This window comes from Strongyloides ratti, scaffold srae_chrx_scaffold0000002 (genome assembly GCF_001040885.1).
Source record: "Strongyloides ratti genome assembly S_ratti_ED321, scaffold srae_chrx_scaffold0000002".
In the NCBI taxonomy this organism is placed as follows: domain Eukaryota; kingdom Metazoa; phylum Nematoda; class Chromadorea; order Rhabditida; family Strongyloididae; genus Strongyloides; species Strongyloides ratti.
The window spans coordinates 710,001-733,519 of NW_020171510.1; the positions used below are offsets into that span (position 1 = coordinate 710,001).

General features: G+C 19.4%; 8 protein-coding genes across 8 annotated transcripts; 5 read left to right on the forward strand and 3 right to left on the reverse strand.

The window, feature by feature from the left end:
- Positions 1-7,752: 7,752 nt before the first annotated feature.
- SRAE_X000115600 (FMRFamide receptor) lies at positions 7,753-8,988 on the forward strand (the record flags this gene model as incomplete). Its single annotated transcript, XM_024645785.1, has 2 exons — positions 7,753-8,568; positions 8,770-8,988. 2 exons carry the CDS (start codon positions 7,753-7,755, stop codon positions 8,986-8,988), a joined length of 1,035 nt encoding a protein of 344 aa, XP_024498619.1.
- Positions 8,989-9,437: 449 nt separating this feature from the next.
- SRAE_X000115700 (Globin-like domain and Globin, structural domain-containing protein) lies at positions 9,438-9,923 on the reverse strand (the record flags this gene model as incomplete). The annotated part of the gene is made up of 2 exons (XM_024645796.1): positions 9,438-9,789; positions 9,841-9,923. 2 exons carry the CDS (start codon positions 9,921-9,923, stop codon positions 9,438-9,440), a joined length of 435 nt encoding a protein of 144 aa, XP_024498620.1.
- Positions 9,924-11,696: 1,773 nt separating this feature from the next.
- SRAE_X000115800 (Uncharacterised protein family UPF0466-containing protein) lies at positions 11,697-12,010 on the forward strand (the record flags this gene model as incomplete). Its single annotated transcript, XM_024645808.1, has 2 exons — positions 11,697-11,843; positions 11,894-12,010. 2 exons carry the CDS (start codon positions 11,697-11,699, stop codon positions 12,008-12,010), a joined length of 264 nt encoding a protein of 87 aa, XP_024498621.1.
- An 817-nt stretch (positions 12,011-12,827) lies between these two features.
- On the forward strand, positions 12,828-13,903 carry SRAE_X000115900 (RE19105p; the record flags this gene model as incomplete). The annotated part of the gene is made up of 2 exons (XM_024645819.1): positions 12,828-13,020; positions 13,071-13,903. The coding sequence occupies 2 exons, from the start codon at positions 12,828-12,830 to the stop codon at positions 13,901-13,903; spliced, it is 1,026 nt and encodes a 341-aa protein (XP_024498622.1).
- An 897-nt stretch (positions 13,904-14,800) lies between these two features.
- SRAE_X000116000 (Hypothetical protein) lies at positions 14,801-15,648 on the forward strand (the record flags this gene model as incomplete). Its single annotated transcript, XM_024645830.1, has 2 exons — positions 14,801-14,863; positions 14,929-15,648. The coding sequence occupies 2 exons, from the start codon at positions 14,801-14,803 to the stop codon at positions 15,646-15,648; spliced, it is 783 nt and encodes a 260-aa protein (XP_024498623.1).
- A 132-nt stretch (positions 15,649-15,780) lies between these two features.
- On the reverse strand, positions 15,781-16,684 carry SRAE_X000116100 (Porin domain and Eukaryotic porin/Tom40 family-containing protein; the record flags this gene model as incomplete). Its single annotated transcript, XM_024645841.1, has 2 exons — positions 15,781-16,559; positions 16,621-16,684. 2 exons carry the CDS (start codon positions 16,682-16,684, stop codon positions 15,781-15,783), a joined length of 843 nt encoding a protein of 280 aa, XP_024498624.1.
- Positions 16,685-17,310: 626 nt separating this feature from the next.
- Positions 17,311-18,246, reverse strand: SRAE_X000116200 (Short-chain dehydrogenase/reductase SDR family and Glucose/ribitol dehydrogenase family and NAD(P)-binding domain-containing protein; the record flags this gene model as incomplete). The annotated part of the gene is made up of 3 exons (XM_024645852.1): positions 17,311-17,676; positions 17,732-18,147; positions 18,210-18,246. 3 exons carry the CDS (start codon positions 18,244-18,246, stop codon positions 17,311-17,313), a joined length of 819 nt encoding a protein of 272 aa, XP_024498625.1.
- Positions 18,247-20,853: 2,607 nt separating this feature from the next.
- SRAE_X000116300 (Phosphate-regulating neutral endopeptidase) lies at positions 20,854-23,021 on the forward strand (the record flags this gene model as incomplete). The annotated part of the gene is made up of 2 exons (XM_024645863.1): positions 20,854-21,094; positions 21,139-23,021. 2 exons carry the CDS (start codon positions 20,854-20,856, stop codon positions 23,019-23,021), a joined length of 2,124 nt encoding a protein of 707 aa, XP_024498626.1.
- Between the last annotated feature and the right edge of the window lie 498 nt (positions 23,022-23,519).

Below are 23,519 nucleotides of genomic sequence, written 5' to 3' on the forward strand. Positions count from 1 at the left end.
TATAATTGCTAATGTTATGGTGCAAGACTTACTATACGCATGTTTGATAGCACCGTGTTTTAGTTTTAGAGTCACCCAGCCTTATGTTTCATATCTATGAATGCTCAAAACATAATGCCATAAAGATTGTCGCTTTCTTTTAGATTTATATTCAAATGTGTGGAAAGCATTTTTAATATAAAGAGACGTCGTTTAACTTATTAAAATGGATTCGATATTGCCAATTATTAAAAAAAGAAAATTTTTTTAATTTTTTTTATTATTAAAAAAAAATTATAAAAATTAATTTTTATATCAAATTATATTTAATATAAAAAAAGAAACTTTTAATTTTTTTTTAACTATTTAATTATAATATTATATTAGAAATATTAAATGTATAAGAGAAAAAATGTTATTAATATATTTAATATAATATTATTAATAAAGGGAAGTAAATAATTATTATAACAAAAAATGTTATAGATCTTTAGTTAAACTACAGTAGTCATATATTCTATATATCTAAAAAAATTTATAAATAAAATGTATATATATACATTTCTACACAAGTACAGATATATTTATTCATTTAAACAGGAAAAAAATTTTTTTTTTTTTTAAATACAATGTTGGGTGGATGAAAGGGCAAGTGAACTAACATTGATAAAAAACGTTAAAATAAAATAATAAGGTAGATGGTAAAATAATAATAAACTTTTTTAAATTGCCTTTTTATAATTATTGATATATTTTTCTTTAAAATAATTATTTGAAATTTTTTAATTTTTACAATGCTTAATTTTGTAAAATATTATTACAATGAATATCTATTTTGAATGTTAACAAAAAAAAAGAATATTTCGCAAAATATAAAATGATGAAAAACAAAAAACAATAGTTTTTTTCATATAAAAAATAAAATTTGTATAAGTTTTATCCTGATTATATTATATTTGTATTGCTTCTTAAAATAAAAATAATATATTTATCTAATATTTTAAACATATATATATAAAAAGAACATTTCTCAAGATGATATAAAAAGTTAAAAATAAGCAAAAAGTACTAAATTTATCAATTATTTAGATTAATTTAAAAATAAACATTAAATAAACAATTTTTATACTTATTTTATCATGGTCCATAAATATCTTTTTAAATTTTTTTTTTTTGATTTATGTTTGTGTTTGTCTTCATTTAAAGATTATTAAATATAAAAAAAATGTATTTTTACTTAAGGCAGTAATGCTATAACTTGTAAAGTAGTTAATTTTTATATAAGACTTAAAAGCCTTATATATATAAGTATAATGTTACATTCTAAATCATTTTTCTTTAAAATTTTTTTTTATATTAAATTTAATTAATAGTCATAATATTACGTATAATTAAATAGTAGTCATTAAATTCTTTTAAATCTTTTTATAATAAACTATAAATATTCAAAATAAAATTTAATTATACAATATTATTAAAGTTGAAAATAACAAACATCTTTATTTTCTTCTAGAATTATTTTACTATTCAACAAATTTTTAATTTTTAAAATTTTGTTTTTTTATTAATAATATTTTTTTTAAATCCATGTTATAAAGCAAACTTCAAAATTGTCTATCTGTTTATTATTCAATCTTATTTTTTCTATTTGTTTTTTATCTTTAAAAGTCTAGAATAATAAAATAAAAAAATAATAATAAAAGTTTAATTAGCATAAATATTAACTAACTGTTACACATCTTTTAGTTACATTTTAATTTTTATACTTTATGATAAAAAAAATGTAATTAAAAATAATAATTCTAATTGATAAAACTAACATTTTATTACAAAAGAATATTTAATTATTTAACAAATTAGTTTAACCAATGTTTTTTTTTTTATAAATAATATAATTTTGTTTCTTTTTATAATTAATCTTTTTATCTTTAATATTTTTTCTTATTAATATTTATTTTTAATATTATATTAAAATTTGTTTTGGTAAAACTATGATTTCATTGCATTTATAATTTTTAAAAATGAATTAATAGTTTGATTATGTTGATTAATTATTACGCTTTAATAAATAATGCAAATTTGAATAAAATTTTACAACTTTTAATATTACCTTACTTTTAAGTATTGCTATAGAAACGTAATTAATATTCCATACTGTTACTTTATGGTAATAATTAATATATTAAAAATTTTATAATTGAATATTTTTTGAATAAAAGATATTTGAATGAAATATAGTTTAATGAAGAACATAATTTGCTTAAATATATGTACATACTAAAAAATATAAAATATACTTTCAGATGTCCATTAAAAACTGCCAAATTTGGATGGTTATAAATGTATAAAATAAATAAGAAGCTTTGTAGTTTATAATAAGAAAGAATGTTAAAAAAAAATAAAAAAGAAACTTTTATATTAAAATACCTCTTTAAATAACATTTTTTTAGTCACAAATGAATATTTTAAATTTAACTAAAATTGAAAAAAGTTAAAAATTTAATATTTTTATTACTTTATTGGTTACAGTTATTACTTGTTGGCAAAATTGTCACATTAATTATTATTCCAATCAAATTTAATATAACATTTTATTTCTAATAACAAAATGTTCATATTTCTAAATTTATATTTACATTTTATATATTATCATTTTTAATTTAAATATAATTTTTCAATAACTTGATAAATTCAAGAATGAATACTATATGTAAATATTTTTATATATTTTTCTTGTAAAAATTTTTTCACTTCCATCAAAACATTTTAATATTTTTTAAGGAAAAATCGTGAAAAAAATAAACATGTTCCAGACAATGAAGTGATAAGATTTACATATCTATCAAAATTAAAACTTTTTTATTATTTATACTCTAAGATATTTTTCATCCAAAATTTATATTTTTTTTTTATTTTTTTTTTGTTTTCCTCTTTTCAAATGTATTAATAAAGATACATTATTTTGTAAAAAAATTTTAAATTAAAATATCTTATAAATTGTATATTGAAAATGTTTTTATTGTAGAAATGATAAAAACTTTTATAAAAATGTAGTTATTTATACGTAATAAGACATAATTTATATATTTATTAAAAAAAATAATTTTATTTTATACTTCTTATAATTACATTATATGAAAAAGCGTATAATTTAATAGAATGTATTACTGTAAATCATACTAAACACGTCCAAAAATCTTTCTTATTGTCATCTTTTAAAAATAACATTAATTTTTTTTATACAAAATCATTTTAAACATATTTTTAAGAAACAAGATAATATAAAAAAATATATTTTGCTAATATGTCAAAGTGATTGCTAGACTAATTAATAAAAATATGCTTTTTTTACAATGAAAAATGATACTTTATTTTTCCCTTTTTGATTTTTATTTAATCCAATATTTATATAAAAATAATTATAGAAAAGATTATTTAATTTCTCTATTTACTATTTTTTTAAATTAAAATACCATGTTAATTTCTTTAAGTTATTTGTATGAAAAATGTTTTATAAAATTTTGAAAAAAAAATGCTAGCAACTAATTTTATTTTGGTTTTTAAAAATAATGATCAATATTATTTTTACCATAAACACATTCGCATATACTTTATTTATATTCTACGATAATTTTATTTTTTTTTTTATAATATTTAAATATCTCTTAAAATACAATTATCTAATTATTTTTAACTAAGTTGATAGTAACCTAATTTACCGGAAACGATAATGATAAAAAGTAAAGCAATTTAAAAAAAATTTTTTACTATACAATATTTGATATTTAAATAATATTAAACTTATGAAAGTATTTTTTTTATTACTAACAATATTTATTAATAATATATATTTTATTATCATTTTTTAAAAATGAAAATAAGTTATAAAATAAGATTAACTTGATAGCTTGTTGTACTCAAACTTCATTATTTTCTGTTAAATTTTTTACTATCCTCTTCTTTGTATTTTTATTTTTCTTAAAATTTAACAATTCTCAAGAGATAAATCTCTCAATGGTCAAATAAAAATAGCATCAATAAAAAAAGTTAACAAATCAGATACTTCTTATCTCCTAAGTATATCATTATGTTTTAAATCATGGCAATTGAAATATTTACAAATATGTTTTTGATTACATTGTTTTATAAACAGAATAAATATAATGATAATATATATAAATATTTTAAAAATTTATTTTATTCCAAATAATTTATTGCAATCAAAATTGGTTTGATATTTTTAGAAACATACCATATGATAAAAAAACACTTTTTTTTATTGTTGTTAGTCATTACTAGGAAATTAGTTTTCAACTTTTTTAATACATTTTTGTAAAATTAATTTTTACTTAACTAGTTAAAAAATTTTTTCTAATCCTTTAAATACTATTTTTCCACAAAAATATATTATTCTTCAACAGAATATTTCGATTTAACGATGTATAAAAATAAATACACTATTTATTTACATACTTTTTTTATATTACTCATTTCCATCAAATATTTAAAATTGAAAATATATTTTTTTTTTAACTTTTTCAACTTTATTTTTTGTTATTTAGCGTGCAATAATTATATTTAAAATATCGTTTATGACTATTTTTTTTGTTTTATCATACCATTTGTAATCAACTCACTTAAAAAGGTTTTTAAAAAATTGTAAAAATTTTTTTAAAATATGTTGTTTTTTTTTAATGGAAACTAAAAATAAAGTAGCGTATATTAATTTCTTAGATGATAAAAATGTTATAAATTCTTCATTGCATGATAATATATGTTCAATGGAAAACTTTGTTATTGATTTTTTTTAAATGGAATTATTTTGGTTTTTTTTTTATTTTTTTTTTATCATTTAAAAACTTTTTAATAAATTATTATGATATCATTTAAACACAATATAATATTTTTTATTTTTTTTTATTTTTTTTTTAAAAAAAAATCTAAATTGTTTGTATGCATTTTCTTTATAACAATTTTTTAAAACATTACCTCTATTATGTATTTTTTTAAAATCTTTTTTAAACATTATGAAAAATAAATAAAGTAATAGAAAACATTTTTATTAATTTACCATCTTAACATTAGAAAATATGCAATTCTAATAATAAATTTTTTTTTATTATTATTTGTTAATTTATCTACCAATTAATTATATCTCTATATGTTTTAAATATTATGAAAATTAACTCTATACTTTTTGATGACAATTTAAGTATATATCTTCTTTTGCTAAAATAAATAATTAATCATTATAATTATGATAACGTTATATCACAACTTTAAGAACTAATATTTAATAATAATTAACTATCAAAAGAAAATTTTTATAAATATAAAAATTAATAGACATATTAAAGAAAAATTTATTTATCATCTATATTTAAAGCTTATAGATAAGTATACAAATTATGGATTTATGATAATAATCATCTTTAAAATTAATAGAAAACAATATAAATTCAAAAAAATGTAGTGTTATAATGTTTCAATAACAAGAAAGAAAATAATATAATGAAAAGGTGTAATGAGAAATAGTAACAATTGTTTTATAAAATATCTTTTTAGTTACTATCATTGTTAATGTTTTAGAGTTTGGTATAATATTTTGATAATAAAATAGAAGATTAAAATTTATTATTATATTAATATGTTTTAGAAAAAATTTTATACTTTAAAACTATGATAATTATGAATAAAAGCTTTAAACATATTTCAACAACAAATAAAAAATATATTTTTGGTAATTATTTTTTTTTAAAATAATTTTTTTTTATTATGTTATATATTTAACTTTTAAAAAAAATGATTTTTTTTAATAATTATATTTTTGCAAGACTTAGTATTAGTTCAAATTAATTTGAGTGTCTCTAATCATTCGTTCAATAGTTAAAAATTGACTTTTGATAAATATTTTTAAAAATATCATCACCAAATTTTTTTATCCAAGAAAGCATAAAAACATTATAATAATTGTTTTTTAAAACATTATTTTCCTTTCTGGTATTAATAATGTTTTTTTTTTTATAGATATAAAAAAATTTAAATACGTAAATAAATTTTCATGTTCTTTTAGTTTAAAAAATCTTATTTAAAAATTAAAAAAAATTTCTTATCATTAATATTTTTGTTATAATAAAATGTTTAAATTATTAAAATTAAAAGAAATATTTTTATAATATTTTAATAAAATAAATCAAGACTCTATAGCATATAGAATTCTTTATTTTCTTTTAATAAAATGCCGTTTTCTGTTCGATCGTTATTTGTTCACAACTACTAACATTTATCTATCTTTATTTTTATCAACTAGTAATCATTTAAAGAAACAAAAGACAATTATAAAGTTTAAAAGCTTTTTCTCAAAACAAATTATCTTAATTTTTATTATTTATATTTGTATAATTTTAGAATGATATATCATCAACTTAATCTCTTTTTTGAGTTAAGTAATTTTAAAGTGTTATATAAAAACAGAGAAAATATTTTTGTCATATGTTCTCCATTATTTTTTTTAATAGAGTAAATCTATTTTATGACAATTTGAAAATTTATTTAAAAAATTTAAAAAAAATTTATAATTATATAATCCATATTTGTAATTAATTTTTATTTTTATTATAATTTGTAATTTAATAAATACTAAAAATTTTATTCCTTTTAAAAGTTATCAACTTTAATATACTACCCTACCCAATGCCTCTAGGACAAAGGGATTTAATCAAAACGCTTTTTTTTTTAAATTTTATTAATTGTATAACATTGAAGAATAAATTTTTTAAGAAACGGATATTTTCATTGAATGATAAACACATTGAATAATTTCTTTTAACATAACCACTCGTTAGTAAAAATTGAAACCAATTTGTACATTATATATATGTATATAAATATTTTTTTTTTTTTGAAATAGTAATCATTATCTTTAGTAAAAAAGATTTTAAATATCTTCTAAATAATGAGTAATGATATTTCTTTAAATGTTTCATTTAAAATATTTACTATTGTTATGCATAAGTTTTTATATATTTATAAAATAAGTATTAAGTTGAAAAAAAGCATTATAATACAATATTATGATCTTTAAAATATCTCTTTACCCATCATCAAAACTATTTAAATACTTTTTAATTTAAAAGAAAAGAAGAATGAAATATAAGAAGAAATTTTTATGTTTATCTTTTTAATAAATTTATGCTAAAGAAATTTAAAAAAAAAAGTTTATTATCATTTATTTTTAAAATTATGTAAATTTTAATTATTATATGATATCATTAAATTTGATATTTTACTACTTAATGCCATCCTACATAATAAAACATTATTATTTATAAATGCATACTTTTTTCTTTTTTTTTCTAAAATTCATTCAGCTTGTTAAATTTGAACAATTGTCTAAAATGTTATGTAATAAACCTTTTTATATATATATACATTTTATAATAAACGTTTTAAATTTAGAAATCTAATGTTTTAAATCATTTATATTAGAGAACAGTTTAAGGACTGTCTAGTAATATATTTTAAATTTTCTTTTTATCTTTTTATAAAATATATTAACGATAACATTTTAAAGGAAGTGTAGTATTCTATTATAGTATAACAAAAATATTATAAATATTTTACATTTTTGAATAATATATATATATATATATAGATAGATAGATAAATTATATTTAAAAACGTTTTATTACTTTTTTTTTATATTTATTTTTTAAATAATAAAAATATTTTAGTTAATCAAAAGAATAATAATAATAATAATAATAATAAAAAATGTCTAATAATACAACAATTGATAGTTTGGAATGCTTCACACCATATGAAGAACAGGATCGAATTATAATTGGTATTATTGCTTTACCTTTAATATTTATTGGTTTAATTGCAAATTTTATTTCATTAAGAATTTTTTTAAATAAATTAATGCGACAGCAAATGTTAAACTGGTATTTAATGATAATCTCAATGAGTGATTCAGGAATATTAATTGGTGCATTTTTTGTTTTAACATTTCCAAGATTATCTGAATCATTATTATTTTCTAATGGTGTTAAAGTTTGCTACTATGCAACTCCATTTATGTTTGGTGTTATGACAATATCACAGACTATTTCAGTTTGGATGAATACTGTAATGTCATTACATAGATTTATTGGTGTATGTCTACCATTTAGAGCTGGATCAATATTAACAACAGAAAATGTTAAAAAAGTTATTGGAGGTGTTCTTATTTGTGCAACAATCTTTAATATATCTCGATTTTTTGAAGTTATTGTTGATGGTGTATGTTATGCTGAAGTATTAAAAGGATATATACCACATTTAACAGCAACTGCATTAAGATTAAATAGTATATATAGAATGATTTTTTATGAATGGAGTTATACACTATTTATGTTTGTTATACCATTTACAATTCTTATTGTTGTTAATACAATGGTTATTTTTGCTGTACATAGATCACGAAAAATTCATGCTAAATTAAATATGTATGGTGATGATGTACGTAGACAAGAATTAGCAAAAGAAATATCAACTTCAATAATGTTAGTTGCAATTGTCTTAGCATTTCTTTTTTGTAATACTTTAGTAAGTTTAAAAGTTATAACATTTTAACATCTATTATCCAAAATCAAAATATATAAAATTAAAAATGAGTGGGTGTTAAAAATTTATATTTTCATATAAAAGATTATCTTTACTATATTTCATAACACCCACATAGAATTTTTTTGATTTTTGTAAATAAAAATATATTTTTTTATTATAAATAATAAATTAATATTTTAGGCATTAATAGTAAACATATTAGAAAAGATTCAATGGGATGAATTGGTAATAAAAGTTGTTCCATTCTCAAATTTACTTGTTATAATAAATTCTATTACTAATTTATGCATCTACTGTCTCTTTTCTGATAAATATCGACAACTTTTTTGGTTTTATATTAGATGTATGCCATGTAGAGGAAAAAAAGGCCAATTTGAAGCTGTATTTAATGTACAATAATTTTTGAATAAAAAAAGTATCCTATGAATCGTAAATGATTATGAGTTATCTCTACTAATCATATATGCAATGGAAATATAAATATATATATATATATATCTTGATTATCAGGTATATGAATGTCAAATTGCAATAATATGAAGTTCATCGTTCCAAAAAAGAAAACATTTATTTAAAGAATGAAGATACACAATGCTTTCATTGTAATCGTAATATTAAAAAAAAAACTTTTTATTGTATTATAAAATTTTAATATATTTTTGCCTAATAAGATTAGTTGCTTTAAACTAATTTAATAATGATCACAAATAATTTAAAAAAAAATTTTTTTTTTTCTTTTTTTTTCTACTTTGTACAATATTAATTTTAAAAAAAATATAATAAAGCTTTTAAAGTAAAATTTTATTAAAAAAAATCATATTTCAATGATTATCATGTTTATAATTGTTTTAGTACCATCCAAAACTTTTCATATCATCAGAAGCTTTTTTAATCAAATTTTTCCATGATTCTTTTTGTTCTGGAGTTGCTTCACCAGCAACTTTTGAAATTGCAGCACATATTGCATCACCGACAATACTAAATTTTTCAAGTGGTATATCTTTGTCACTATAAATTTCTTTAAAATAAGAACATGCACTCCTCCATGTTTTATCATCACCATAAGTTTCTACAAGACGAAAAAAGCATTGAAATTCTTCCATTCCTTGCATAATAAATTTCTGTGACTTATTAAGACAGTCTGGATCAATACCATCAGCACCATAAAATTCTGCCATTTCTGGATGAAGAGTAAATAATCTAATTTATTATGATAAAATTAAATTTAAATAAGTTTTAAAAAGTACTTACTGAATGTGATACTCAGCAGCATTATTTCTATTTAATTTAAAATTAGATAGGTGATTTTTTAACAATTGCTTATCAACACTCATTCTAAAATTAATTATTTGTTAAGAATAAATTATTTTCATAAAAACAAAGCTTTTATACATGAGCAAAAACGTTGATATAAACAATCTATTTTATTTTCTTTTTTTATTTACTGTAGTTAAGAATGTAAGTTCAAGAAATAAAAAGTATTTGCTTAATCCTTCAAAATTTAACTTTAACAATAAAGTAAATTACAATTGTGAAGAGATTTTTTATTACTTTTAAGATTTCCGTAATTTGTAATGTACCATTTTTAAGATAACAGTTTTTTTTATTATATTTTTTTTAACAATAAATGTCAATTCAGTTTTAGTGTGATGAAGATATTTGAATTCATTCAAGTATCTTTTTTTTTTTAAATTTGATATAAAAATTTTTTTAATTTTTTTGTTTTATGTATAAATCAGATTAATAACAAAATTAACAGGGACCATCTTTGATCACATTCTTAAAAAAAATATCTGATAATAAATTATTGAAAAAAAAATGTTTATAAAAAAGTGAGACTTAAAACATTTTTATTTAATTGGAAAATGATTTATTAGCACAGTAATTCATTGTTTATCAAAAGAAATTTTAATGATCAGACAATTGTCTTAATATTTTTTTCTTCCAATAATATTTTTTTTTATTTTTCACAACTATATTTACATTTAATAATATTATAAATCAAGTGAAAATTAATTTATTTTCATGATAATTAAACTGTTTGGTTCTATGTATACAATTCATTTAAAATAGTAGAAATTTACAAACTTCAATAGTACAACTTTTTTTTATGTTTGTTAAGAAAAAAAAGTAATTTACAAATATTTTTTTTACTATTTTATCGTTTTTATATCAATGAAGTGTATTGAAGATTATCTGAGTAATTTTAATTGTGTTATCCAAATTGAAACATAATATTTCTTTTCATTTTCAATTTTTTTTATTATAAAAAAGTGTATTGACTGTTTTCTTGTTAAAAAATTATATGAATATTTGAAGAATGATATTTTTCTTATAGAATACTATCTACTAAAAATTTAATTTTTCTAGGTTTTTAATTACAGTACAATTAAAATGAATTAATTTTAATTATTATTATTAGAAAGCAATTTTTTAATAAAACACTTATAGTATCAAAAAAATATAATACAATTAAATGTGAATCCTTTACTATTTAAATTTTTACGGCATCAATTTATGATATCTGTTAATAAGAATAATTGAGAACAATTTTAATTAAAAAATATTTTTATAATATTAATAATTCTTTATTTTTTTTTTTAAAAAAAAAGAATTTACTAATTTTTTTAAAAGGTATTAGTAATTTTGTAGTAATTGTTTGTTCTCAAAGAGGCTACAATACAACTTTTTATTATAAGTTCTCAGGTGGCAACTAACTTTTTAAAAAAAATGATTTGTTTAAATTTATTTATTAAAATTGAAGATAACTATGTTAGTTTAAGTACACTTCATTCATTTAACAAAAGATAAATGATTTAAAAAAAATATTTGAAAATCATTTATATTTATTTTAATAAATTTCATCAATAACTTATTGTATTGTAACAATAGATTAATTTGAATATAAAGATATTATATATAAAATACCAAATGATAAATTTATTATATCTTAATGATTGAAAAAGTTAATACTTAACATAAATAGTTTTTTGTTAATATGTGGATATATTTTTCATGACTTGATAATTATACACTTTTCCAATTTTTTGTATTATGTTATATAATAGATCTTGTGATTATTTGACTAAAATATTTTTGTCATACAAATGTTAGGTTATCTAGGAAATTTATCAATAAAAGTTTGTAAACTACATCCAGTTATTAAGAATAAACGTTTATTCAGTAAGAATTTTCCACATGACACAACAAATGTATCACCACCACCATTCTTAATATCCATGTCTGGTATCAAAGTAAGTATATATAAGAAACCAAGATATTTAATAGTAATTAATTTTTTTAGTTTATGCTTGCACTGACTTCATCACTCTACTTCGGGTCAATGATCGCAAAATATGGTGCTTCATTTTTGGAAGAAAACGAAATATTTGTTCCATCAGATGATGATGACGATGATTAAATCAATTTTAGAAGTTACTCATAAAAAAGTAGTATTAAATTTAGAAGTATATTTTTTAATTTTTAAAAAATTCAAATTATTAAACAATTCAAAACAAATTTTCAAAAGTTTTATATTAAAATAAATGTTTTTTTTTATTATAAAAAAAAATCAATACATTATTATAAATGTATCTTGTTTTATTTTCAAACTTTCATTTTTAATATTTTAAATAAATTCCCAATAGATAATAATCTTTAATTTATTGTTTACTATTGAAAAAAAAAAGTAAAAAGTATGAAATAAATTTTTTTTTTTGTAAAAAATTGATCTATGTAAAATAAAATGTTTATAAAAAAAAGTCAAAGATCATTTTTTTTAAAGTATTTTAAGCATATACTTTTACAATAACATAAATTTTGCCATTCGCTTACAACAACTATTTGTATCTTTATTTATTAGTTTAACATTAAGATGAATAAAAAAATATTGGCCTTTGCACGTATACTCTTTTTCTTTGTCATTCATAGATGGTATGATTGTGTTTTTAATAACGAATAGATCTATTTCTTTTTAGTGAGAAAGTGTAAAAAGTTTATCATTGATAATATTAACTGTAATTTTATAAATTCATTTTAAATGTCATTCTTCTTAATAATAATTTAAATGATATAGAGTTTACCAATTTTACTGCAAAATTTGTATATAAAATCATATTGTTCATTCTAATTTTTATCATCAATTTTAAAACCATCTATTATAATAACATTATAATAAAAATACTTTTCTATTAAATATTCAATTTTATTATAAATTGATTTTAGTTTAAATTGTTATCATGGCTCATACAGAACAATATGGTATTCAAACTGATTCAATGACATGTCAAAGATTTATTTTGGCAGAACAAAAGAAGTATCCTGAAGCAACAGGAGATTTTTCACATCTTATTACTTCTCTTCTTACTGCTTTTAAAGCAATTTCTTGTGCTGTTCGCAAAGCTGGACTTGCTTCATTATATGGCATGGCTGGTATGTAAATAATTGTTTTAATATAATTATATTATATTTACAAATTTAAGGTAATACTAACATTCAAGGTGAAGAGGTTAAAAAACTTGATGTTTTGTCAAATGAATTAATGATTAATATGCTTACCTCTTCATATACTTGTAATGTTCTTATCTCTGAAGAAAATGAAACAATTATTGAAGTTGAAGATGCAAAAAAAGGAAAATACATTGTAACTTTTGATCCTCTTGATGGATCATCTAATATTGATTGCCTTGTTTCAATTGGAACAATTTTTGGTGTTTATAAAAAGATGTCTCCTGGTAAAACGGCTATTGAGAGCGATTATTTACAACCAGGTAATAAATTACTTGCTGGTGGTTATTGCTTATATGGTTCAGCAACAATTGTTGTTCTTTCCACTGGTCATGGTGTTAATGGATTTATGCTTGATCCATCAATAGGAGAATTTATTCTTACAAATCCAAAAATGAAATGTCCATCTAAAGGAAAAATTTATTCAATTAATGAAGGATATGCTGCAAAATGGTCTAAAGGTGTTTCTGAGTATGTAAGAACACGAAAATATCCAGAAAATGGAAAGAAAGGAATGGCTCAACGTTATGTTGGTTCTATGGTTGCTGATGTTCATAGAACATTATTAAATGGTGGTATTTTTATGTATCCAGCAACTACTGATGCTCCAAAAGGAAAACTTCGTATTTTATATGAATGTTTCCCTATGGCATTTGTTATTGAACAAGCTGGAGGTTTAGCTACAACAGGAAATCAACGTATGTTAGATGTTGTACCAACAAAAATTCATGATAGATCACCAATATTTTTGGGATCTAAAGAAGATGTTGAAGAATTATTAGAATATATAAAAAAACATGACTATTAAATATAACAAATATTTGTTAAATTTTTTTTTTATTGTCTTATAATATTCATTCAATAATTATATTTTTAGTCATTTTTTATTTTAAAAAAAAAAAACTATAAAATATTTTTAGATTTTATTTGATAGTAAACTTTTAAAAATTATTTTTTTTATACTAAAATTTGATAATATCATAAAGTGATGTAAAACAGGTTTTTTTTTTAATTTTAAATGCTAAATTTTTTAATATATATTAGTGCAAACATTATTATATTTAAGATATTTTTATTTTATGTCAAGGTTTTCAAACAGGATGAATAATATTGATATTATGTGAGTCATAAAATATAATTATTTAAAAAAAAAAATAAACAAAGAGTACGTATTGTAATAATATATTATTTATATATCCCCTACTTATTTAAAATTAATTGATAAATAAAAAATATTTTATAAGAACAATTTTTAAAATATTAGAAACACACTAATATACATATTTTTAATAAACACAACAGATAAATGATTTATTTTTTATTAAGCATTATAAATCGACAAGTAAAGATATGTAAAGGTAATATACCAACATTGTATAATGAAATAGAAAGTATATTTATAAAAGAAAATATTTTAACATTGACGGCCATAATTAATGATGGCAGAATATGTTATAAGTATAAAATGTTAAATAAAAAGTAAATTAGATAGATGACGACAATTCTTATTTATTTTAAAAATATATAATCGCACAATAAGAAAATTAAAATATGTTAGTAAAGAAGAAAAACAAGCAATAGTATATAATTCGAGGCTGTCATTTAATTTTTACCCAACTTATTGCATTGTCTATTTATAATTGTTACGGGTTATATATAAATTGAGAAGAAAAGAAGCTATTTCATAATTAAGTAAAATAAGAAAATGATTTCTAAAACTTTTACCTTACTTATATTATGCTTATACTTTTTAGTATCCAATTGTTATGTAAGTAAATATATTATTATAAATATTATTAATAATAAAAAAAAAACTCAACAATTCTTTTATAGGTTAAAAGAGATACTGCTGTTTTAATTGGAAATGCTTTTGGTAACTTTAGAGATGGTTGTTTTCCAAAAGCAAGTGGTGGATGTAAATGTAGTATTAATATTGATGGCAATGAACGTGAAGAAGTTTTTAATAGTGTTGATGATTGTAAAAAACCAATTGAAGTACAAACAGCAGAAAATAAAATTGAATTAAATAAAGAATTTAAAAAAGTTGCTGGAAATTTGAAAGAAAATTGTTTTCCAAAACCATCTGGTGGGTGTAAATGTAATGAAAAAGATAATAATGGAAATGAAAAAGTTGTTACATATGATGATATTACACAATGCCGTGAAGATGAAAAACGTGTAAAAAGAAGAGTTCAATATGGAAAATATAAATCAAATTGTGTTGCTAAATCTAATGGTGGATGTGTTTGTACAATTAAAAAATCAGGTCTCGATACAACTCAAACATATACTAAGGATTCTGATTGTAAAGAAATTGAAGAACCAGTTGATCCAGTTGCAGAAAAAGCTAAAGCCAATTATGCTAAAGTTATTCAAGAACTTAAAACAAAATTCGCCGGTTTACGTGAAAATTGTTTCCCAAGACCAAAAGGATGTATGTGTATTATTGGAAAAGATTCTTTAGGTCATGAAATTACACAAAAACGTTGGACAGATGCTGAATGCAAATGTGCTGAAGGAGAAATAAGCAAAGAATGTCCTGTTAAAAATTAAATGTTTAAAATGACATATTCTATTTTTTATTTTTAAATTTAAAAATAAAATAACAATTCATCTTTTGTTCTATTTAATTTTTATAATGATTTTTAATACAAAATTAATAATTAAATTTGAGAATTTTAATGTTTATGTAGAATATTCAATACAAAAGCCTATCTTTGGTGATTTATAATTTGACGAGAAAAGAGAAAAATGAGTGGTTCCCATTAATGATAGTGATGATGTTATCTTATGTTTAATAGCAACATAAATACGTGATTCATTATTAATTTTTGTTTTAATGGATAAATCTTGTGAAGGATTATATTTAGATGCAACACAATAAGAAGATATCTTTTCATTTTGACTTATTAATAATTCACCTCCTATTTTTAAATTTGGTAAAAAATTATAAATAAATGATCCACCAAAAAAAATACTATTTTTTAAAAAACCATTAATTTCAAAATTAGTATCAGTTCTTGATACACAAAAATTGCATGACTTTAATTCTTTATTATTGATATCAGTTATAACTTTTATACCAGCTACACTTTCTTTATTGCCAACAACAATAGAAGAATCTAATATTGGATTACCAATTAAATTTATTTTATTACTAAAACTGTATGATGGTGTAATATATTCAGCTTTAAAGGTTGAAGAACGATTATAATTTATAAAATTAAAACTTGATTCCATACAGACGGATAAGCCTTTAATAATATGATCAAATATTTCTAAACTTGTTGTAAAGACATTATTAGAAGTCCATTTTCCAGAAAAAATTGTTTTTTGTTGAGGTAATTTATATTTAAACTTAATATCAGATTCAAGAACATTAGATTTAAAATTATGAGTTGTTGAAGTATTAAATTCATGCGACTTATTTATATTTTTTATATCAATTTTGAATGCATCAATATCTATAACAAAAAATATTTTAGAATTTATATATATATATATATTTTTATAATATTTACATACTATATCCTTTATTGATAAGATCATTAGCTGATTTTCCAATATCCTTATAAGATGGTTGTGACATAGCTAAATAATAAAAGTAAAATTTAATAAATATTTAATTTTTTAAATAATTATGATTTAAAAAATAAACCATTGGATGATCATTATTCCAAAATGTTTTTTTTTAATTAAATCAAAGTTATATATTTAAAACAACCATATTAAATGTATAAAATTTTTATTTTTAAATGATTGTTTTATAGAAATATAATCAATTTACTGAATATTTTTTTAATGCCTTATTTAAAAGACATTTTAATAAGTTTTTTTTAAATTTTCTTTCAATTAATTTAATTTTCTACTTTTAAATTATATTAGTTAATTTACTAAAAATAATGTTATATTAATTTCATTTTCAATTTTTTAATTGTAATTTAATAAAAATATTTTAAAAAATTTACACATATATGTATAAATAATTGAGCTTTATAAGTAAAAAAATTGATTTTTATTCAAACAAAATAATATTGTTTTCTGAAAATTTTAAAAAAAAATTATAATAAAATGTAAATATTTTGCCTTATGTTATTTTGGTATGTAAAAATTTGTTAAAAGAAAAATATTTGGTTTACATTTGTTTTATGTATTTTGTTTTTTAAAAACAATTTATTTTTCGTAGAGTAATAAGTATATTATCTAAATTGTACTTTATTGACTTACTGGACGAATAAGAAAACCACCATCAACATAATTTATTGAACCAGTGTTAAAAGATGCTTGATCACTTGCAATAAATGTTATAAAATTGGCGATTTCTTCAACGGTACCAAAACGTTTCATTGGAACATATGCTTCAATAAAGTCTTTCATTTCTATTATTGGATCTTCAGATGTGATTACATTTTCTTTATCAGATGATAATTTTGAAAATATTGGTGTTGCAATGTATCCAGGATTTATTGAATTAACTCTTACATTATGTAAAGAAACTCTTCCTGCCAATGATTTTGTATACATATCTAAAGCAGCTTTGCTCATACTATAAAACATAAATTCGCCATTTTCTGTTAATGACTAAAAATTATAGAGTAAAATATATTTATATATAATAATTTTTTTTTTTACTTACAGGAACAGTAGAAGCTATACTACTAACATTAACAATATTTCCTTTTGTTTTAATAAGATATGGCAAAACAGCTTCACTTAACATAACAACAGCACGAAGATTAATTCTAAATACATGATCATATAATTCTAATGAAGTAATATCTTTAACACCAGCTTTTCCTGGTTGTCCTGCATTATTAACCAATACATCAATCTTTCCATATTTTTCAATTGTCTTATCAATAATTGTTTTTGGGGATTTTTCATCTGTCAAATCACATTGAACTACAATATAATTTTCTTCTTTAATATTATTATTTTTAAGAATTTCAACAGTTTCATTTAATGTTTTTTCATTTCTTCCAACTATAACAACTTTAGCTTCTTCTTTAGCAAAAGATAAAACGGTTCCTCTACCAATACCACTGTTACCACCTGAATAACATAATTAAAAATAAAACAAATTTCATATCAAGTTGAAAAATAGATTTTCTTACCTGTTACAATAACAACTTTATCCGCAAAATTGTTCATTTTAATTTTTTTTTACTGAAACTTTTTTTTCCGTTAATGTTTATATAGCATTTTTTTGTAAACATTTTTGAATAAATTATATTTAAAAAAGCTTCTTTGAACGACTAAACTGGTATTTATTATATAAATATAGAAAATATTTAATTTACATAATCATATTTAAAAACTTTTTTGTGGAATTAATTTTTTATTCTGTAAGTTGAAATAATGATAAATAAAAAATTATTTTGAAAAAGTTAGTTTTTTCTATATAAATAATAATAAAATAAATATAATATATTTTGAATTGTGTAAAATAATATTTCTTTATAAAATGACGTCAATATGTAAGGTAAAGCACATAATTTAATCAAAAATATACTCTGTCTACAAAAAGAAATAAAAAAATTCCAAGGTCAAAAATTAAGTAGTTAATCTTTATGTCAAAATGAATAGTATGAAATATCTTAAAATTTTAAATTGATATCAATTTCATATGTTAAAAGTAACTTTTTTTTTCATCTTGTCTTGAGGTAAATGAAAATGTTTACAAATTTTAAATAAACAAAAATTTATAGTTTAATATATATGTATATATATGAGAAAAAATGGGTTTTTTAATTTTTTTTTATCGTCAATTAAAATCAAAGTTTGTCACAAAACGAGACAAAACATTTGTTAGTATTTAAAATTTATATCTTCTTATTTAATATTTGTATAATCAAATTTTACGTTTTTATAAATTATGATATAAGATAAAGTTTGATTATTAAGATATAAAAGTTGTTTAAAATACATTTATAATTGTTATAAATTTTAAAATGTTTCTTTTTATAGTAAACATTTTGATTGTATAATATTAGATTGATTTTAACTTAACTAGCTTTAAAATGAAATCAAAAAATCATTTTGTAAAGAAACATATATTATCTTTTTTTTATATAGTATTTAAATGTATACATTATTAATAATAAAAATTATTTTTTGATTATACTTATTTTATTACTTTTTTAAATTATAAGTACATTTAAGTTATATTAACTTAAAGAAAATTGAATTATGATATTTGAACAAGAATTAAAAAAAGTTCTTTTTATTATATATAGAATATGTACTAATTAATTTTATTTTAAAACTAAAATTATTATTTTACTAAATTACAGCTTATTTATCACTGGTTTTTAATTAAAAATTAAAAAAACTTGTTTTTTTTTCTTTTGTTTTAAAAATTTTTAATGACCTCAATTTATGTATTATTATGTTTTATAATAATAAGGCACTTCATTAAAGATATATAATTTTTGAACGATTCCTTGTTAAAATTTTAAAATTAAATGAATACTTTAAAATTTTTATATTAATTATAAAGTCATATCCACTTATTAAGTTTTTCGAAATAAATATATAGTCAAAATAATTTCTATTATTTAAAGTACTTTTAAATGATTTATACTAAAATATCTTAAGTTTTAAGTTTTGTCGTGATATTAATACCTGGTATCATATTGTTTTCAAAAACAATAATGGAATGAAAAATTTGAAGTAGTTTCTTAATTTTTAATGACTATTTAAAAAAAAAACTAAAATATTATAGTACTTCTTCATTGGGTTGTTAAAATTTTGTAGAAAAAGAGTATAAAAGTAATACTAAAATTATTAAAACATTATTTTATTATTTCTTTACAATTATTTTTTTAATGTTCTTTTGTCATTTCAAAAATATTACTAGTTAATAATTAATTTTTAAGTGCTTATGGCATAAGAAAAGTTTTATTTATAAAAGTCTTTGTAAAATATTTATTAAGTTTTATTATTTTCTTATTTATTTAATATTCTATTAATTTATATTAGTATAATATTATTCTGATATTTTTAAAATGCATTACTTTATTAAGATTTCATAAAATTGTTCTAGAATAAAATATTAATACAATGAACTTAAAAAATAAATTAACTAAAATTGTTTTAAAGTCATAATATTCTTTTTAGAAAATAAAAGAAAAACTTTTAAATATTCTATAATTATTAAAACAGCTGAAAGTATATCTATTAATGTGTCTATTGTTATAATTATAAATTGAGTTATAACCTTGAAACATTTTTCTTAAGTCTTTTCATATAAAAAGTATTAAGAAGTTACAAATCTGTAAATATATTATAAATATATGTATATACATATACATATATATGTCTATAGTTTGAACGTTATTTTATACTTAAAACCACACATTGTTGATTATAATCATATTTATTCATAGTTAGAAAAATTTTTATATTTTATTTTTAAATGATAAGGTTTTTATTTTTATAAATATATTTTATAACAATAGTATATTTTTTTATTTAAATTTATAACAAAAAATTTTTTTTTTATATTTTAAAGTTTAATGTAAAGTTTTGTGGTAGATGACATTTCATTTGAATTATATAAAAATTCTTAAATTTAAGTCATTTTAATTATGCTCCATGACCACATGTTATTAGTTATATTTGAATATATTTTTTTAATATTATAATTTTATTAAATATTTATAGATTTAATAATTTTAAACTTTTTTTATTTTCTTAATTATCAATATGTTTATACATGGATTTATAATTTTTTGTCTTCTATTTCAAATAAATGGAATGATACCTATGACATCAAGAAAAAATCAAATGGAAGATGCTTTGAAAGTTCTTAAAGATGAAGGTTTTAAAAAAGCTTTTTTAATTTTTGAAGAATCAATAAATGAAGAAGTAAATCCATGTGAAGATTTTTATGATTTTGCTTGTGGAAAATGGATAGCTAATAATGATATTCCTGATGATTTATCTTCTTATGGAAGATTTAGTGCTTTAAGAGAGAATGTTTCTCAAGAAATGAAAGGTAAAAATTAAAATTAAAAATATTTTTTAATAAAAATATTTTAGATCTTTACAATAGTGATAATACACTTAAATCAAAATCTGTTGATTATTTGAAAGAAATATACAAAAAATGCATGGATACAAAATCTCTTGCTGCAACAAGTATTAAGGAACTTATCAAATCTCTTGAAAGTTATGGATTTTGGCCAATTATTCATGGAAATAAATGGAAATCAAATAATTTTGATTTAACTGACCTTCTTATTAATCTTATTCAATCGCGGTCAATTGATGTATTTTTAGAACTTTATGTATCACAAGACTCAAAGAATGTAACTAGGAGAATGCTTCATATTGATCAAGGAAGTCTTGGATTAGGGTCAAATTCACGTGATTATTATTTGAACAAAGAAAAATATGCAAAACAAATAAGTGCTTACAGAAAATATTTAATAGCTAAAATATCACTTTTAGCACAAGATTCTGGTTCTAAAAGAACCATAGATGAAATAACAAAAGATGTTGATGAGATGATTGATTTTGAAACTGAATTTGCTAAAATATTAGTTCCTGATCATTCTAGAAGAAACTATACAGAATTATATAATATTATTAAAATTGATGAATTAGATAAATTGATGCCATTAATAGATTGGAACAGATATTTTCGTGCAATTACTCCTTATGATTTACATGATTATTTTAATTCAAATCCTGATATTATTGTTACTGAATTAAAATTTTTTGATAGAGTTTTAGAACTTCTTAAAAATACAGATACAAGAGTTATAACAAATTATATTTTAACAAGATATTTTTCTGCATGGACAATGCAACTTGATGAAAGATATGAAGATATTCAACAAGAATTTTTAAAAGAATTTGTTGGAAAAAAGGTAAAATCTCCAAGATGGAAAGATTGTAGTGCTACTGCATCTTCTAAACTACCATATGCAAGTGGTGCTATGTATATAGATGCTTTCTTTAATGATAAAGATAAAGCTGCTGCAATGGATATGGTAAAAGATTTAAGAGAAGCTTTTAACGAAATTCTTGAATCAAATAACTGGATGGATGTTGATACTAAAAAATATGCTTTAGAAAAATTACATGAAATGATGCCTTTAATTGGATATCCAGAGTTTATAAAAAATACCACATCATTAGATGAATATTATAAAGGTTTAGAAATTACGAGTCATGATAGTTATGCTGAAATTCTCCAAAAAATTACTACTTGGTCGCAACATAAAATTTTTAGACGCCTTCTTGAACCAGTTGATCGTGAAGATTTTGGAATGAGTTCAGCAGTTGTTAATGCTTATTATAGCTCAATTAAAAATGCAATTGCTTTTCCTGCAGCTATTTTAAGAGCTCCATTTTTTGATCGAAGATTTCCAAAATCAATTAATTATGGTGGAATAGGAGCTGTAATCGGGCATGAAATAACACATGGTTTTGATGATCAAGGATCACAATTTGACAAAATTGGAAATTTAAGAAATTGGTGGGATGAAACAACACAAAAAGAATTTAAAAAGCGTACTAAATGTATTGTTGATCAATATGGTTCATATGAAGTTCCAGACACAGGTCTTAAAATTAATGGTATTTTAACACAAGGTGAAAATATTGCTGATAATGGTGGAATTAAAGGAGCATTTAGAGCATATAAAAATTACATTAAAAGATTAGGTCATGATGAACCTAGAATTCCTGGTTTTGAAAAGTATTCAAATGATCAAATATTCTTTATGTCTTATGCCCAGACATGGTGTGGTAAAGCAAAACCACAAAGTGTTATTAGACAGATATTAGGTGATCCTCATTCCCCAATGAGATTCCGTGTTAATGGTGTTATGGTAAATCAACCTGACTTTGCAAATGCTTTTCAATGCCCAATTGGTTCTAAGATGAATCCTGGTAAGAGATGTGAAGTTTGGTAAATAGCAAAACAACATTTGAATGTTAAAAAATATATTTAATTATATTACTATTTTATAATAATTTTAATAATTTGTTGCATTTTTGATGTAATCAAAAGTAACTCAATAGCAAATTGGTAAATTAGTTTTAGAAAAAAAAAATTTGTTTATCATAAAAAATTTATTTGATTAATGGATATTCTTACTTAAATATTTTTATATTTATGATCAAATCTTATTATTAATAATTTCTAATAAAATATTACCGTGAAAAAGGTTTATTATTTATTTAAAAAGTACACAAAAATGATAAATCAGAAGCAAATGCGTGATAAAGTAAAAAATATTTTCATTGAAATACATAATTCAATACAAATTGTTAGTATTAAAAGTCTTTATATTTAAAAAAAATTTACTAAATGATGTAGAACAATAAATAAATAATTTTTTAAAATTTTAATAATATCTCTTTTTAAATATATATTTATAGATAATTATTTTTAATATTTTTTTAACTAA